This window comes from Dreissena polymorpha, chromosome 1 (genome assembly GCF_020536995.1).
Source record: "Dreissena polymorpha isolate Duluth1 chromosome 1, UMN_Dpol_1.0, whole genome shotgun sequence".
Lineage (NCBI taxonomy): Eukaryota > Metazoa > Mollusca > Bivalvia > Myida > Dreissenidae > Dreissena > Dreissena polymorpha.
This window is the reverse complement of record NC_068355.1, coordinates 83,313,917-83,331,424: the sequence shown is the minus strand read 5'-3', so window position 1 is coordinate 83,331,424 and position 17,508 is coordinate 83,313,917. Positions and strand designations below refer to the sequence as shown.

Here is a 17,508-nt window from a genome sequence, read left to right as displayed (position 1 = left end):
CTAGATTCTATAACTCCCAAACGGTATGATATTTGCAAAAGTTAAAGTTATAACTCGCCGGACTGTCGAAATCAGAAGAAAAACAGAAAGGTGCTTATTTACTTGATATATTTGATATATTCCCCTACGAGAAGACCCCCCCCCCCCCCCCCCCCCGCACCATCCCGCCCCCCCCCCGCAGTCCAAAATTCTTGCGTACGGCCCTGCTAGATTATAAGGAAGATCTTTGGTGGTATTAATGTGTCTTGATGGTAACATCCATTTAACCGGTGTTTTAATCAATTACTATTGTACTGAATTTTCGTTATTTTGCTGAAAATATCAAATTCATTCAATATTGTTTAGAGATGTCATCAACTTGGTAAACATTATAAATAATATATTCACCTTAACTATACAAAACCCACGTACTAGCAATGAAAATGTGTATTTTTTTAACCGCCTGTCATTGCGTCAGATCTTTACTCGCTGCGTTTCGCAATCAACTGTGCACCTATGTTCGTACCCAAACGGTATCGTACATTTTAGTGTGATAGGATACGGTTTAACCATGAGGACTTATTTAACGTAAAGCATAAACTGGTATAGGAGCATACATTGAATATTATCGTGGTTTCTTTTTTCTTATCAATACTATTTGATGGGGTAACAAATTAAATTAAATGTATAATTACTTAACATTGTCTAACACCATGACTATGAACACAAGATCTATTTTTTATATGCGAAACTGTTTCGTTTATCTGCTTCCAAAAACTTGTTATCAAATTAAATAATATAAGCTTTTGCATTTAAGTAAATTGGATTAATCATTATTACAAAGCACATATTATAATTAATTTTAATGTAACATTAGGTTGTGAAAACAGTAAATCATGCCAATCGTACAAATGTATCGATATGTACCCGATAGATAAGTTCTTTGCGCAACTGGCTTTGCAACTGGCTGATAGTTATCAATATAAAATAGGCAGTGGCTAGTGGCTAGTGTGTTTAAAGCCTTTCCTTTAGGGACTGTCTAGCCGGTTAACGGCTGTTATAATAAATAAATATAATCAGTGCATTTATTTTAGCTACTAAGATAGTAAAATTCCAAAATTTCTACCCTAAACTAGCTTGTGTCTGTTAGATCCCTGGTTATAATATCACCTAGGAGTCTGTTAGATCCCTGATTATATCACCTAGGAGTCTGTTAGATCCCTGGTTATATCATGTATCATTTAGGAGTCTGTTAGATCCCTGGTTATATCATGTAGGAGTCTGTTAGAATCATGTAGGAGTCTGTTAGAACCCTGGTTATATCATGTAGGAGTCTGTTAGATCCCTGGTTATATCACCTAGGAGTCTGTTAGATCCCTGGTTATATAATGTAGGAGTCTGTTAGATCCCTGGTAATATCATGTAGGGGTCTGTTAGATCCCTGGTTATATAACCTAGGAGTCTGTTAGATCCCTGGTTATATAATGTAGGAGTCTGTAAGATCCCTGGTTATATCAACAGTTGTCTGTTAGATTCCTTGACAAATGACTTAAGGTTAGATATACAGAAAATCACATTGTTCACAATAATAATAAATTATATGACAATGTGATTGTGAGGGTCTTTATGAGCAAGCATACAATGATTTCTGAATTTCTTTTTCAGATGTCCAGGATTCTAATCATGAATATTCTGAACAAAAGGCTTTTGAGCAGTTGTATGCTTGGGTCAAAAGCACGTCCAGTTAATAGGGCGAATGCAGTTGGATCAAACTTCAACATACTAAATGGAGGCACAGGCTTCTTGACAAACTCTTTGAACATTTCTGCACTGACGTGTGTTGTGCATAGTAGGTGTTTATCTTTACATGTAAATAGGAAAGCTAATCAAAACACATGCATATTTTTAGAAAGGAAATCAGGCAACGTGCCCATAATGCAGACTCTGGGAAGAAAGTCATATATAAAATATGGACCCGTGTTATTGTGGGATCAGATAATGCAGACTCTGGGAAGAAAGTCATATATAAAATCTGGACCCGTGTTATTGTGGGATCAGATTAAAGTATGTTATTCTGTAATGTCATCAACGGCTACTAATCAAGATGTAGCCAAGAAAGTCCCAACCAAGCCTCTCATGAAAATAAAAACAAAAAAGAAAATTCGCCTAGTGGAGGTAATTTCTTGATCTTTTCACACATCAAACATTGAAATATTGCCATAAATTTTGTGTTGTTATTTACAACTGAAATTACTTTTCTCAACTTCAGAAACTTCTTCAAGTGCAACTAAGATTTATCTCTTAGAAGTACAACTTGATTTGTGTGACTGTGAAGCATTTAAATACTTTATTTTGTTTTTGTCGACAACTGGTATTTTTAACCAGGTTTTCCGAAGGCAAAAACTGGTTATTAGATTGGCGAATGTCGGTGGGCGGGCGTGCTGGCAGGCGGGATGGCGAAACAAGATTGTCTGGGCCATAACTTTGTCTGTTATCGTGAGATTTTAAAATCATTTGGCACATTTGTTCACCATCATTAGACGGTGTGTCGCGCGAAAGAATTACGTCGATATCATCAAGGTCACACTTTGAGTTCAAAGGTCAAAAATGGCCATAAATTAGCTTGTCCGGGCCACAACTATGTCATTCATTGTGAGATTTTAAAATCATTTGGCACATTTGTTCACCATCATTAGACGGTGTGTCGCGCAAAAGAATTACGTCGATATCATCAAGGTCACACTTTGAGTTCAAAGGTCAAAAATGGCCATAAATTAGCTTGTCCGGGCCACAACTATGTCATTCATTGTGAGATTTTAAAATAATTTGGCACATTTGTTCACCATCATTGGACGGTGTGTTGCACAAAATAATAACGTGAATATCTGCATGGTCACCACAACTAAAAATATAATTATTTATTTTGAAACAAAGGGGGTTAATTATTAACAATCAGTTCAGTTTGAGTAGTCTCCCTTTATCAGACTTTGTTTCAAATTGAGACAATTTTGTCCCTTGTTTAAAACTAAATTGCAGATGACATTATAACCTGAATGCTCCAAGGCTACCCTTGTTAGGGTATACAGTATATTTCGGATGTGTTTGTTGTAGGATGCGTTGCAGTACAATCGAGTGGCAACATATCCTGTGGGTCAGGAGCTCAACCTAGAGTCACTGGCCAAAGAGATTGTCAGTCAAGACACTTACAAGATTGTGGACATGCCAACAGGTCTGTGGTAACAACAAAGCTGGCAAAAAACTGTATAGTATCCTGTTACAGCTGTAAAAAAAAAATTGCTCTATATTTTACTGGCTGTTCCTTTTTATTGGGGAAAACAAGCGTGATGGACCATGAAATTAAGAAAAAATAAGTATTATCAAGATGATTAGAAATAACAGCATACCAATTGCTTATAATTGCATGTTTAATTGCATTCTTAAGTTTACATTATATAAAGTGCCAGAGAATTGAATTGCTGTTTAGTCAACCCATTTAACCAGTTATTGAGTTTGTTAGAATATTTTTTGGGAAATTATGGTCAAAATTTTTATGCCCCCAGTAGGAGGGCATATACTGATCGGACTGTCCGTCCGTCTTTCCTTCATACTTTGCGTTTAGGTTTCAAAAATTGCTCATAAACTATGTCCCTTGAGATGTAACCTTCATATTTGGTATGCATGTGTATATGGATAAGGCCTTTCCATACGCACAAAAATTTTGACCCCCGTGACCTTGACGTTGAACTTAGGGTCCGCGTTAAGGTTTTAAAATCTGTGTTTAGGTTTCGAAAAATGCTCATAACTTCTATGTCCTTTGAGATATACCTTCATATTTGGTATGCATGTGTATGTGGACAAGGCCTTTCCATACGCACACACATTTTGACCCCTGTGACCTTGACCTTGAACTTAGGGTCCGTGTTTAGGTTTTGAAATCTGCGTTGAAATCAAGCATTTATAGGGGGCATAAGTCATCCTATGGTGACAGCTCTTGTTTGCTTTTTTTTTTTACTTTTTGCCATTGGGAAACGTACTTTTTTTACTTCTTGCAATTTGAAAACAGCCTGCAAGGGGCTGTAATTTTGAGCAAAAAAACACACTGTTTAGGTCTGTGCAAAATTGCTCGTCCTTCAATTTGACAAAAAAATACATTATGACTGGCAGTTTTCTGAAAATGTTGGTCTGAGTGACCAACAAAATATCACTTACCATTTTTAAAAAAGTATATTTTTTTATCAGGCTGCAGGGAAGGGGCACTTGTCCTCCAATATGGGAAAAATAGCAAGTGAAAACTAAGTTTGGGTATAAAAAGGGGTAATTAATTTTATAATTTAATGCTTAATTCTTATTTTGGGGCAAACTGCATGCTTAAAAAAATGTGTAAGGTTATGTACTCTGTCATTGGCTACAACTACCGGTATGTTGTAAAAAATGTGCTTGTTAAAACACTGATAGTGTATGTCAGTTTACAATTAGCAAGTTCAATGCAAACACATTTGCAGACAGATTTGATTACCTGCATTAGTTTACTTTCACATTTGCCCACTTTTAAAAAGTTTGTACATGTAGCACTCTATCTTAGTTTTAATTAGCCTGTCTATTGACTATCATAAAATGTGAGAGAACACTGCCTGATGTGCGCACTTTGCGTTTCATGATTTACACATGTAAATATCCTGTCTGAGTTTGACAACACATACAATAAATCACACATTTCACAATGTGGCATCAATTGCTTCTTAATTTTTGAAGATGGGCATGTGTTTGTGTTTATTTAATTCTTAAACACATTTTTTTCTTTTAACCAAAATTTATTTGAAATATGTAAGTAGCTTGTGTTTATTGTACAAAATGCATCCATACATGCCATACGTCCCGATCTCGGCGGGACAGTCCCGCTTTTGGGCCCTTTGTCCCGCCGTCCCGCTATGAGACGATTTGTCCCGACATTCGTAAAAAAACGATGTAAGTTCTATAGTCTAAGTAATATAATGAGTATTGTTGTCGTAATGTTTTAGATTTTGTACTCTAAAAAGATGAATATTATCCTCGTTGTTTGCTATTGTCTTATTTTATAAAACCGTTATTATGTTTTGTTATGTTATGAGTATTTGTTAGTACTATACTGACTACAGTAAAGGTGGAATGATAAATCGTTTTAGGTGTCCTGCTTTTGGGTCAAATGTCCCGACAATTTGTTATGGAATGTCCCGCTTTGGACCTAAAAAAATATGGCATGTATGACAAAATGCAGTGAAGTAATATATAGCTCTTGGGTCGTTATGCCTTCTGTTCAAATGTCCCGGAAATAAATATCTTTAATTTGATTTACGCTTAGAAAAAGTAAACAATCAAATGTAACAGTTACACTGTGTTTAGGTTTTTTTGAGACAGTTTTTTCGTTCAAACTGGCATGTTTTCTGAAAATGCTGTTTCATCAGACTCAGACTGGCCTTTTATTGCCAGTTATGAAAGAATCCATTAATTTAGAGTCTCTATTGCCTTTTATTGCCAGTTATGAAAGAATCCATTAATTTAGAGTCTCTATTGCCTTTTATTGCCAGTTATGAAAGAATCCATTAGTTTAGAGTCTCTATTTTAGTATAGGGACAAAAGAGGGGGATCTAGTTAGGGTTGTTTTTATATTGGTTGATATCAAGAGTAATACAATCATGCTCATGTATAGTTATCGACATCTAAACTGTTTAAAAAGAAGCCATCGATGGAAGATACTTAATCAGATCCAAGGTTTGTCCTTAAATGATTTAGAAAACTTAGAAATTAACAGTTTATCTGACATGTTTAAATCATCATCCTTGTTTGTTCTGTTCCAGATTTGCAAGGAAATCTTCAAGATGTTATTATGACAACTGCAAAGTACAAGTTTGAAGGCCAAATAAGAGATGCTTTTTTCTTCAGGTTTAGAATCTTTATTAGAAAAATGTTGTTTTTTTGTTATATTGATGAGTTATTACAAAGTCATATTGAGCTCTATAGTATGATTTTGTAAGCTTTTAAATCGCTGTTGTAGTTACATCAATTGCAAACTCATTTTCAAGGATGACTTGAGGCATTTCATTACAACTTGAAAATTTCTTAACCATATTTTACTGCACCCATTTTCAAAAGTATATTAATCTAGTTGCAAATGTATCAATTTTGTTAGCCTTTCAAAATGGGCTTTCCATGCAGTAACTTTGATTTTTATATAAGAGTGTCAATCAAGTACTTTCAAACACAAATACAATTTGACAGAGAAAACATTTATTACATGAATCGGGAGGTACCCTATTTGTCTTGCCTTCATACCTACGTATGAACACTAAAATAAATGTCCAAACATATTTTTTAATCTTGTAAATATTGGATGACAGATATACAGGTATGGCCTTAAATTGTATTTTTGTGCACTTTAAAGTTATAATTTTATTATGAATATTTGTTTCAGAGATGGAACAGTTTCTTTATGGACAATGTCAGAATCTGAGGTTAGTTGAGTAACAATTAGTAAAATAAGCACACCAATGTAAGGACGGTTGCACCATAATCTGGTGGTATCATGTGTGAATTTCAAGCCAGGTATTCACATTACTGTTTAGTGATTTTTTCACAGATTTTGGCATGTATTGAAGTTTGTCAGTAAATGCTTTATTATGCTCCCCTTCGAAGAAGAGAGGGTATATGGTTTTGCACATGTCCGTCGGTTTGTCCACCGAATGGTTTCCGGATTATAACTCAAGAACACTTACGCCTAGGATCATGAAACTCCATAGGTACATTGATCATGACTCGCAGATGACCCCTATTGATTTTCAGGTCACTAGGTCAAAGGTCAAGGTCACGGTGACTAGAACCAGTAAACCTGTTTCTGGATGATAACTCAAGAATGCTTACGCCTAGGATCATGAAACTTCATAGGTACATTGATAATGACTTGCAGATGACCCCTATTGATTTTCAGGTCACTAGGTCAAAGGTCAAGGTCACTGTGACTCAACACAGAAAAATGGTGTCTGGATGATAACTCAAGAACGTTTACACCTAGGATCATGAAACTTCATAAGTACATTGATCATGACATGCAGGTGACCCCTATTGATTTTCAGGTCATTAGGTCAAAGGTCAAGGTCACTGTGACTCGAACCAGTAAAATGTTGTCCGGATGATAACTCAAGAATGCTTACGCCTAGGATCATGAAACTTCATAGGTACATTGATCATGACTCGCAGATGACCCCTATTGATTTTCAGGTCACTAGGTCAAAGGTCAAGGTCACGGTGACTCAAACCAGTAAAATGGTTTTCGGATAATAACTCAAGAACGCTTATGCCTAGGATCATGAAACTTCATTGGTACATTGATCATGACTCGCAGATGACCTCTATTGATTTTCAGGTCACTAGGTCAAAGGTCACGGTGACTAGAACCAGTAAAATGGTTTCTGAATAATAACTAAAGAATGCTTATACCTAGCATCATGAAACTTCTTAGGTACATTGATCATGACTCGCAGATAACCCCTATTGATTTTCAGGTCACTAGGTCAAAGAGCAAGGTCCTGGTGACTCGAACCAGTAAAATGGTTTCCGGATGATTACTCAAGAACGCTTACGCCTAGGATCATGAAACTTCATAGGTGCATAGATCATGACTGGCAGATGACCCCTATTGATTTTGAGATCACTAGGTCTAAGGTCACGATGACTCCACACAGTAAAATGGTTTCCGGAGGATAACTCAAGAAAGCTTACGCCTAGGATCATGAAACTTCATAGGTACATTGATCATGACTGACAGATGACCCCTATTGATTTTCAGGTCACTAGGTCAAAGGTCAAGGTCACAGTGACAACAAACGTATTCACACAATGGCTGCCACTACAACTGACAGCCCATATGGGGGGGGCATGTGTGCTTTACAAACAGCCCTTGTTTTGATATATGTAAACATTGGATGTAAAAAGCTCCAGTAAAAAAACAAGAATGAAATTAAAGAAGAAAAAAAAGGGACCCTCATCAGGGCTCAAACCACTGACCCCTGGAGTAAAAGTCTAACACTTAGACCACTTGGCCATCCATGCTCATACAATGATTGATGTATTTGATACTTTATACAAGCAATCCTTATATTGTCACAATATATAACAACATAACGAATCTCTCCAAACTATTTAATTGTTTCGGGTTGCAACACTTGATAATTTTCAGGTTTTTAAATCCTCAAAAGATGCATATAATAGATATTTTAGAGCATGGTAAATGTTCAGAATTACTGTTACCTCACAATAAATGCGTCACAAATACAATAACTACAGCGAAAATTTGCGAATTTGAAACATTTTTTAAAATAAATTTTGTTAATCAACTAAAATGTGAAAAGGCCTATTTAGGAATTTAGTAAGATGTTGGAAATTGTGAATAAAAAATCAAAGGTCTCTTTAGGTCTAATATTTTTTAATGATTACAAAAACCTTCCTTTTTGTCTGAAAATATCTCTTCTGATATTAAAGATCTTAAAATTAACATTATGGACTCTTCAATCATTGCTGTTTTTTATTTCCTCACTATGTGTTTATTGTACTGACATGTCTGTGCAGTGTGGTAACAAGTGTCCTGTCTCTTTATGACAGAAGGATGACGTCCTGCAGCTGGTGCGAAGACATTGCATCCATCCGTACAACCCAGTACTGACAGAACAAGAGAGTGAGATCATACCTGTACAGAATGACATGTAAAGTGTGAATCATGACAAATATGCGTGTAAACTAGTAATGTGATCAATCAAAAGTGTGTATATTTAATAAAGAGGACAATGATTATTATATAGTATGTATGACAATATAATTAACTCTTCTTGATTGTTAAGATATTTTTGAGGTTACAATCCTATGCTTTTTCGCTTGATTTTATAAAACAAAAAATCACTAAAAAATTCCAAACTGGTGTTATTTAGCGTCTTGAAGGCCAGGTGCATAATGTTGTTATTCAGTGCCTCTTAGCCAGGTACATACTGTTGTTATTTAATGTCTCTAAGCCAGGTACATACTGTTATTATTCAATGTATCTAAGCCAGGTGCATATTGATGTTTTTCAGTGCCTCTAAGCAAGGTACATACTGTTGTTATTTAGTGTCTTTAAACCAGGTGCATACTGCTGTAATTCAGTGCCTCTAAGCCAGGTACATACTGTTGTAATTTAATGTCTCTAAGCAGGTGCATAACGTTGTTATTCAGTGTCTCTAAGCCAGGTTCAAACTGTTGCTATTTAGTGTCTCTAAGCAAGGTACGTACTGTCGCTATTCAGTGTCTCTAAGCCAGGTTCATACTGTTGCTATTCAATGTCTCTAAGCCAGGTTCATATTGTTGTTCTTTAGTGTCTCTAAGCAAGGTTCATACTGTTGCTATTAAGTGTCTTTAAGCAAGGTATGTACTGTTGCTATTCAGTGTCTCTAAGCCAGGTTCATACTGTTGCTATTCAGTGTCTCTAAGCCAGGTTCATACTGTTGTTCTTTAGTGTCTCTAAGCAATGTTCACACTGTTGCTATTTCGTATCTCTAAGCAAGGTACATAATGTTGCTATTCAGTGTCTCTAAGCCAGGTTCATACTGTTGCTATTTAGTGTCTCTAAGCAAGGTACGTACTATTGCTATTTAGTGTCTTTAAGCAAGGTACGTATTGTTGCTATTCACTGTGTATAAGCCAGGTTAATACTGTTGCTATTTAGTGTCTCTAATCAAGGTGCGTACTGTTCCTATTCAGTGTCTCAAAGCCAGGTTCATACTGTTGTTCTTTAGTGTCTCTAAGCAAGGTTCATACTGTTGCTTTTAAGTGTCTCTAAGCAAGGTACGTACTGTTGCTATTCATTGTCTCTAAGCCAGGTTCATACTGTTGCTATTTAGTGTCTCTAAGCCAGGTTCATACTGCTGCTATTTAGTGTCTCTAAGCCAGGTTCATACTGTTGTTCTTAAGTGTCTCTAAGCAAGGTACGTACTGTTGCTATTCAATGTCTCTAAGCCAGGTTCATGCTGTTGTTATTTAGTGTCTCTAATCAAGGTGCGTACTGTTCCTATTCAGTGTCTCTGAGCCAGGTTCATACTGTTGCTATTTAGTGTCTTTAAGCCAGGTTCATACTGTTGCTATTCAGTGTCTCTAAGCCAGATTCATACTGTTGCTATTCAGTGTCTCTAAGCCAGGTTCATACTGTTGCTATTTAATGTCTCTTATCAATGTGCGCACTGTTCCTATTCAGTGTCTCTAAGCCATGTTCATACTGTTGCTTTTAGTGCCTCTAAGCAAGGTTCATACTGTTGCTATTTAATGTCTCTAAGCCAGGTTCATACTGTTGCTATTCAGTGTCTCTATGCCAGGTTTATGCTGTTGCTATTTAGTGTCTCTAAGCAAGGTACATACTGTTGCTATTCAGTGTCTCTAAGCCGGGTTTATACTGTTGCTATTTAGTGTCTCTAAGCCTGGTTCATACTGTTGTTCTTTAGTGTCTCTAAGCCAGGTTCATACTGTTGCTATTCAGTGTCTCTAAGCCAGGTTCATACTGTTGTTCTTTAGTGTCTCTAAGCCAGGTTCATACTGTTGCTATTCAGTGTCTCTAAGCCAGGTTCATACTGTTGCTATGTAGTGTCTCTAAGCAAGGTACATACTGTTCCTATTCAGTGTCTCTAAGCTAGGTTTATACTGTTGCTATTTAGTGTCTCTAAGCCAGGTTCATACTGATGTTCTTTAGTGTCTCTAAGCAAGGTTCATACTGTTGCTATTAAGTGTCTCTAAGCAAGGTACGTACTGTTGCTATTCATTGTCTCTAAGCCAGGTTCATACTGTTGTTCTTTAGTGTCTCTAAGCAAGGTTCATACTGTTGTTCTTTAGTGTCTCTAAGCCAGGTTCATACTGTTGTTCTTTAGTGTCTCTAAGCCAGGTTCATACTGTTGCTATTCAGTGTCTCTAAGCCAGGTTCATACTGTTGTTCTTTAGTGTCTCTAAGCAAGGTTCATACTGTTGTTCTTTAGTGTCTCTAAAGAACGTTCATACTGTTGCTATTTAGTGTCTCTAGGCCAGGTTCATACTGTTGCTATTCAGTGTCTCTAAGCCAGGTTCATACTGTTGCTATTTAGTGTCTCTAATCAAGTTGGGTACTGTTCCTATTCAGTGTCTATAAGCCAGGTTCATACTGTTGCTATTCAGTGTCTCTAAGCCAGGTTCATACTGTTGCTATTTAGTGTCTCTAAGCAAGGTACATACTGTTGCTATTCAGTGTCTCTAAGCCAGGTTTATACTGTTGCTATTTAGTGTCTCTAAGCAAGGTTCATACTGTTGTTCTTTAGTGTCTCTAAGCAAGGTTCATACTGTTGCTATTTAGTGTCTCTAAGCAAGGTACCCCGATTGTACTGTTGCTATTCAGTGTCTCTGAGCCAGGTTCATACTATTGCTATTTAGTGTCTCTAAGCCAGGTTCATACTGTTGCTATTTAGTGTTTTAAGCCAGGTACATACTGTTGTTCTTTAGTGTCTCTAAGCCTGGTTCATACTGTTGTTATTTAGTGTCTCTAAGCCAGGTTCATGCTGTTGCTATTTAGTGTCTCTAAGCCAGGTTCATGCTGTTGCTATTTAGTGTCTCTAAGCCAGGTACATACTGTTGTTCTTTAGGTTCTCTAAGCCAGGTTCATACTGTTGCTATTGAGTGTCCCTAAGCAAGGTACGTACTGTTCCTATTCAGTGTCTCTAAGCCAGGTTCATACTGTTGCTATTTAGTGTCTCTAAGCAAGGTTCATACTGTTGTTCTTTAGTGTCTCTAAGCTAGGTTCATACTGTTGCTATTTAGTGTCTCTAAGCAAGGTGCGTACTGTTGCTATTCAGTGTCTCTAAACCAGGCTCGTACTGTTGCTATTTAGTGTCTTTAAGCAAGGTACGTACTGTTGCTATTCAGTATTTCTAAGCCAGGTTCATACTGTTGCTATTTAGTGTTTGTATTCAAGGTGCTTACTGTTCCTATTCAGTTACTCTAAGCCAGGTTCATACTGTTGTTCTTTAGTGTGTCTGAGCAAGGTTCATAATGTTGCTATTTAGTGTCTCTAAGCAAGGTACTTACTGTTGCTATTCAGTGTCTCTAAGCCAGGTTCATACTGTTGCTAATTAGTGTCTCTAAGCAAGGTACATACTGTTGCTATTCAGTGTCTCTAAGCCATGTTCATACTGTTGCTTTTTAGTGTCTCTAAGCCAGGTTTATACTGTTGTTCTTTAGTGTCTCTAAGCCAGATTTATACTGTTGCTATTCAGTGTCTCTAAGCCAGGTTCATACTGTTGCTATTAAGTGTCTCTAAGCAAGGTACATACTGTTGCTATTCAGTGTCTCTAAGCGAGGTTTATACTGTTGCTATTTAGTGTCTCTAAGCAAGGTTCATACTGTTGTTCTTAAGTGTCGCTAAGCAAGGTTCATACTGTTGCTATTTAGTGTCTCTAAGCAAGGTACCCCGGTACGTACTGTTGCTATTCAGTGTCTCTGAGCCAGGTTCATACTATTGCTATTTAGTGTCTCTAAGCCAGGTTCATACTGTTGCTATTTAGTGTCTCTAAGCCAGGTACATACTGTTGTTCTTTAGTGTCTCTAAGCCAGGTTCATACTGTTGTTATTTAGTGTCTCTAAGCCAGGTTCATGCTGTTGCTATTTAGTGTCTCTAAGCCAGATTCATGCTGTTGCTATTTAGTGTCTCTAAGCCAGGTACATACTGTTGTTCTTTAGTGTCTCTAAGTCAGGTTCATACTGTTGCTATTTAGTGTCTCTAAGCAAGGTACGTACTGTTCCTATTCAGTGTCTCTAAGCCAGGTTCATACTGTTGTTATTTAGTGTCTCTAAGCAAGGTTCATACTGTTGTTCTTTAGTGTGTCTGAGCAGGGTTCATAATGTTGCTATTTAGTGTCTCTAAGCAAGGTTCATACTGTTGCTATTCAGTGTCTCTAAGCCAGGTTCATACTGTTGCTATTTAGTGTCTCTAAGCAAGGTACGTACTGTTGCTATTCAGTGTCTCTAAGCCTGGTTCATACTGTTGTTATTCAGTGTCTTTAATCAAGGTGCGTACTGTTGCTATTCAGTGTCTCTAAGCCAGGTTCATACTGTTGCTATTCAGTGTCTCTAAGCCAGGTTCATACTGTTGCTATTCAGTGTCTCTAAGCCAGGTACATACTGTTGTTCTTTAGTGTCTCTAAGCCAGGTTCATACTGTTGTTATTTAGTGTCTCTAAGCCAGGTTCATGCTGTTGCTATTTAGTGTCTCTAAGCCAGATTCATGCTGTTGCTATTTAGTGTCTCTAAGCCAGGTACATACTGTTGTTCTTTAGTGTCTCTAAGTCAGGTTCATACTGTTGCTATTTAGTGTCTCTAAGCAAGGTACATACTGTTCCTATTCAGTATCTCTAAGCCAGGTTCATACTGTTGTTATTTAGTGTCTCTAAGCAAGGTTCATACTGTTGTTCTTTAGTGTGTCTGAGCAGGGTTCATAATGTTGCTATTTAGTGTCTCTAAGCAAGGTTCATACTGTTGCTATTCAGTGTCTCTAAGCCAGGTTCATACTGTTGCTATTTAGTGTCTCTAAGCAAGGTACGTACTGTTGCTATTCAGTGTCTCTAAGCCTGGTTCATACTGTTGTTATTCAGTGTCTTTAATCAAGGTGCGTACTGTTGCTATTCAGTGTCTCTAAGCCAGGTTCATACTGTTGCTATTCAGTGTCTCTAAGCCAGGTTCATACTGTTGCTATTCAGTGTCTCTAAGCCAGGTTAATACTGTTGCTATTTAGTGTATCTTAACAAGGTACGTACTGTTGCTATTCAGTGTCTCTAAGCCAGGTTCATACTGTTGCTATTTAGTGTCTCTAATCAAGGTGCTTACTGTTGCTATTTAGTGTCTCTAAGCAAGGTACGTACTGTTGCTATTCAGTGTCTCTAAGCCAGGTTTGTACTGTTGCTAGTCAGTGCCTTCAAGTTATGTACACAATGTTGTTATTTCAGGGCCTCTAAACTTGTGCGGGGTAAAATCCACATTCGGAGCTTACCTGGAGACGAGAAGTATGAAGAGATCACCATGATGGAGAAGTTTGCCTTCTCCAATGCCATGGCCCAGTCAGGTACATTCCAGTTCTTGTGCAGCAAATTAACGGATATGTCTTTATTTTTTAATAAGTATGCTGCAGTATCAACTATAAGATAATCACTTTATAAAGAAATTTTATGAAAAGAACAGTACTTATCACTGCATCCCAAGTTATTACTTTATGTATCCAATATTAACTTACTTAAATGTTTGTCTATTGTAGTGACTTTGGCAATCAACGAGAACAAATTGGAGAAGTTTATTGATCAGTTGGAATCAGAAACGCAGGTAGGCAGGCATTACCGGTAAGCATTTTGTTCTTGATTTCTTTGACTCAATGTGTTCCTTAATGTACAGCTCTCACAGACTGGGACCATTATATAGCTGGAAGTTATATTGGTGAAAATAGGTGTAGAGAATTTTTTTATAAGCATAGGTAATAATGAGGCAAATAAAATAAAATACAGGCTTTCATAGATAGGGATATGGAAAACTTTGTGGACATTTTGTACACAGAGATTCAAGATCATAAACTTACATTTTGACCATATTTTCAAACATATGTTTTTGTTCTTGTACAGAGTTTCCTCTAAAAATAAAGGGGCATATCCACTCTTTTAGGGGCATTTGGGGCTACTTTTAATTTATATCCCAGAAAGGAAATCAACAACACAAGATAGGAAGTGGGCAAACACAGGCAGGCATACTTTAACATGAATACTCTTTGGACAAACACACATAAGCATGTATAAACATGGATAGGCATTGGGCAAACACACTGATTTCCCGAACTCAACAGCCTTCTCTCTGACATTTGGTTTGACTGGTCAGAGTTTTCTGTCAGACATTAGATTAGTCTTTCAGACCCAAGACAATTTGTTAAAGTAAAAAAGAAAGAAAATGAAATCGAAATCAATTGCACTCTGTGCATGTTCGTTGATGTCTTACTCCCAGCTGTTGTTTTTTTTGTAACCACCTGTATTTGTTGCCTTAAGAAGAAAATTCTGCATCATATGCAATCGGATTATCTCGATTTAAGCCATCATTATTTTGGACCAATCAAAAGTTGATTGACTTAGTGGCTAGTAATATTGTATATCATGTTCTGACATGTGTTGGTCCGCAGATGATCTATAATATTTTATATTTCATGGTTAAACTTTAATATATTTTATCAGACATTCTGGGCCTAAGAGTGAAGAATTTTGATTGGCCCTTGAATGTTTTAATACAGACATGTCCATAGGTCCGACCGAGATTTAGGGATGTCTGTACACAAGTCAACATGTGTAAACATGGATCAGCATTGGTAAACATTGATAGGAATGATGAAAACACAGGTAGGCATTAGTAAACAGATTGGCACTGGGCAAACAATGATAAGCATAGACAAACCTGGTATGCATTGGGCAAAAGTAGATAGGCATGGGTAACATCTCGTGCACTGGGCAAACACAGACTGGAACGAGGAAAATACATATAGGCATAGGTCAAACATAGGTAGCCATGAAGAAAGTACAAAATGGCATTGGGTTAACATAGGCATGGTATACATACAAATAGGCATTGGGCAAACACATTTATGCATGGGGTAACAATGGTAAAAAATTGGCAAACACATAATTAATATGATGTGTGCTATATGAACAACAGAAATCTAATTGTCATCATTCATTTTTTTGATAAATATTCATTTGTAATTGTATGACTTCAGCTACTTCGTGATGGACAGCCATCCCAGTTGAAGAGGCGTGATATCAACATGAAGTTAGGAGAAGTATTCTTACACAGGCAAGTGTTATATAATTTTGATATGCATGTTTTGTAATCCTGTGTTAAAAAAAAAATATTGTGTACAGCTGCAAAATGCATCATAATTAAATTATGTTTTCAAAAACATTCATTGACATATTGTTTCTTTAAGGTCATTTGTACATGTTTAGGTCAACTGCTTATGATATCTTTTGTGTGTGGTTTGTCTTATACCATCCTCCACTTTGGCCCACTTTGATATGTTACCATCTCGATAAATCTTTGTCCATGTCAGGCATGAGATCAACTTGGAGTCAGGTTTCCTGGATGTGCCAGATGTCTACTGGGAGCGGGATGACTTGGAGCAGCTGTACAGGAGTACATTTAGTGATCTGAATGTCTCCAAACGTATACAGGTGAGTAGACATGCACTATTAATGATATGAAAGTCTCCAAGTTAATACAGGTGAGTAGAGATGCACTATTAATGATCTGAATGTCTCCAAGCATATACAGGTGGGTACAGGAGTACATTTAATGATCTGAATGTCTCCAAGCATATACAGGTGGGTACAGGAGTACATTTAATGATCTGAATGTCTCCAAGCGTATACAGGTGGGTACAGGAGTACATTTAATGATCTGAATGTCTCCAAGCGTATAGAGGTGGGTACAGGAGTACATTTAATGATCTGAATGTCTCCAAGCGTATACAGGTGGGTACAGAAGTACATTTAATGATCTGAATGTCTCCAAGCATATACAGGTGGGTACAGAAGTACATTTAATGATCTGAAGGTCTCCAAGCATATACAGGTGGGTACAGAAGTACATTTAATGATCTGAATGTCTCCAAGCGTATACAGGTGGATACAGGAGTACATTTAATGATGTGAATGTCTCCAAGCATATACAGGTGGGTACAGGAGTACATTTAATGATCTGAATGTCTCCAAGCTTATACAGGTGGGTACAGAAATACATTTAATGATCTGAATGTCTCCAAGCGTATACAGGTGGGTACAGGAGTACATTTAATGATCTGAATGTCTCCAAGCTTATACAGGTGGGTAGACATGCACTATTAATGATCTGAATGTCTCCAAGGGTATACAGGTGGGTAGAGATGCACTATTTACGATCTGAATGTCTTCAAGGGTATACAGGTGGGTAGAGATGCACTATTAACGATCTGAATGTCTCTAAGCGTATACAGGTGGGTAGCGATGCACTATTAATTATCTGAATGTATCCAGAAGTATAAAGGTGGGTTGAGATGAACTATTAATGATCTGAATGTATCCAGGGGTATACAGGTGGGTATACATGCACTTTTAATGATCTGAATGTATCCAGGGGTATACAGGTGGGTGTAGGTGCACTATTAATGATCTGAATGTATCCAGGGATATACAGGTGGATAGAGATGCTTTATTAATGATCTGAATGTATCCAGGTGGAAAGAGGTGCACTATTAATGATCTGAATGTATCCAGGGGTATACAGGTGGGTAGAGATGCACTATTAATGATCTGAATGTCTGGAGACTAAACAATATAACAGATGTATTTGCAGCTTTTAAATAGATATTTTTGGGAAAGTAGCCAGCATCTTGATTGAATGTAACTGGTGTAATTACTAGATTCAAGTTTTAAAGGCTTCATTTTCCAACCCTTAGATGCAGACG

At 37.1% G+C, this 17,508-nt stretch overlaps 1 protein-coding gene and 1 long non-coding RNA gene across 2 annotated transcripts; both read left to right on the top strand.

Moving 5' to 3' along the window:
• Window positions 1-479: 479 nt before the first annotated feature.
• LOC127833892 (required for meiotic nuclear division protein 1 homolog) lies at window positions 480-16,967 on the top strand. Its single transcript, XM_052359431.1, has 11 exons — window positions 480-567; window positions 1,645-2,154; window positions 3,091-3,208; window positions 5,814-5,898; window positions 6,428-6,467; window positions 8,611-8,711; window positions 13,988-14,103; window positions 14,293-14,357; window positions 15,784-15,860; window positions 16,117-16,237; window positions 16,929-16,967. The coding sequence occupies exons 2-11, from the start codon at window positions 1,645-1,647 to the stop codon at window positions 16,965-16,967; spliced, it is 1,272 nt and encodes a 423-aa protein (XP_052215391.1). The 5' UTR covers window positions 480-567.
• LOC127838318 (uncharacterized) lies at window positions 10,444-13,222 on the top strand. Its single transcript, XR_008029768.1, has 3 exons — window positions 10,444-10,941; window positions 11,187-11,361; window positions 12,453-13,222. It is a non-coding gene; the product is annotated as an uncharacterized LOC127838318 (long non-coding RNA).
• Window positions 16,968-17,508: the final 541 nt, after the last annotated feature.

Coding starts and splice junctions, on each gene's coding strand:
- LOC127833892 (XM_052359431.1), top strand. CDS start 1,645: ATGTCCAGGATTCTAATCATGAATATTCTGAACAAAAGGCTTTTGAGC. Junction 14,358..15,783: donor AGTTGGAATCAGAAACGCAG/GTAGGCAGGCAT, acceptor GTATGACTTCAG/CTACTTCGTGATGGACAGCC. Junction 15,861..16,116: donor GGAGAAGTATTCTTACACAG/GCAAGTGTTATA, acceptor TGTCCATGTCAG/GCATGAGATCAACTTGGAGT.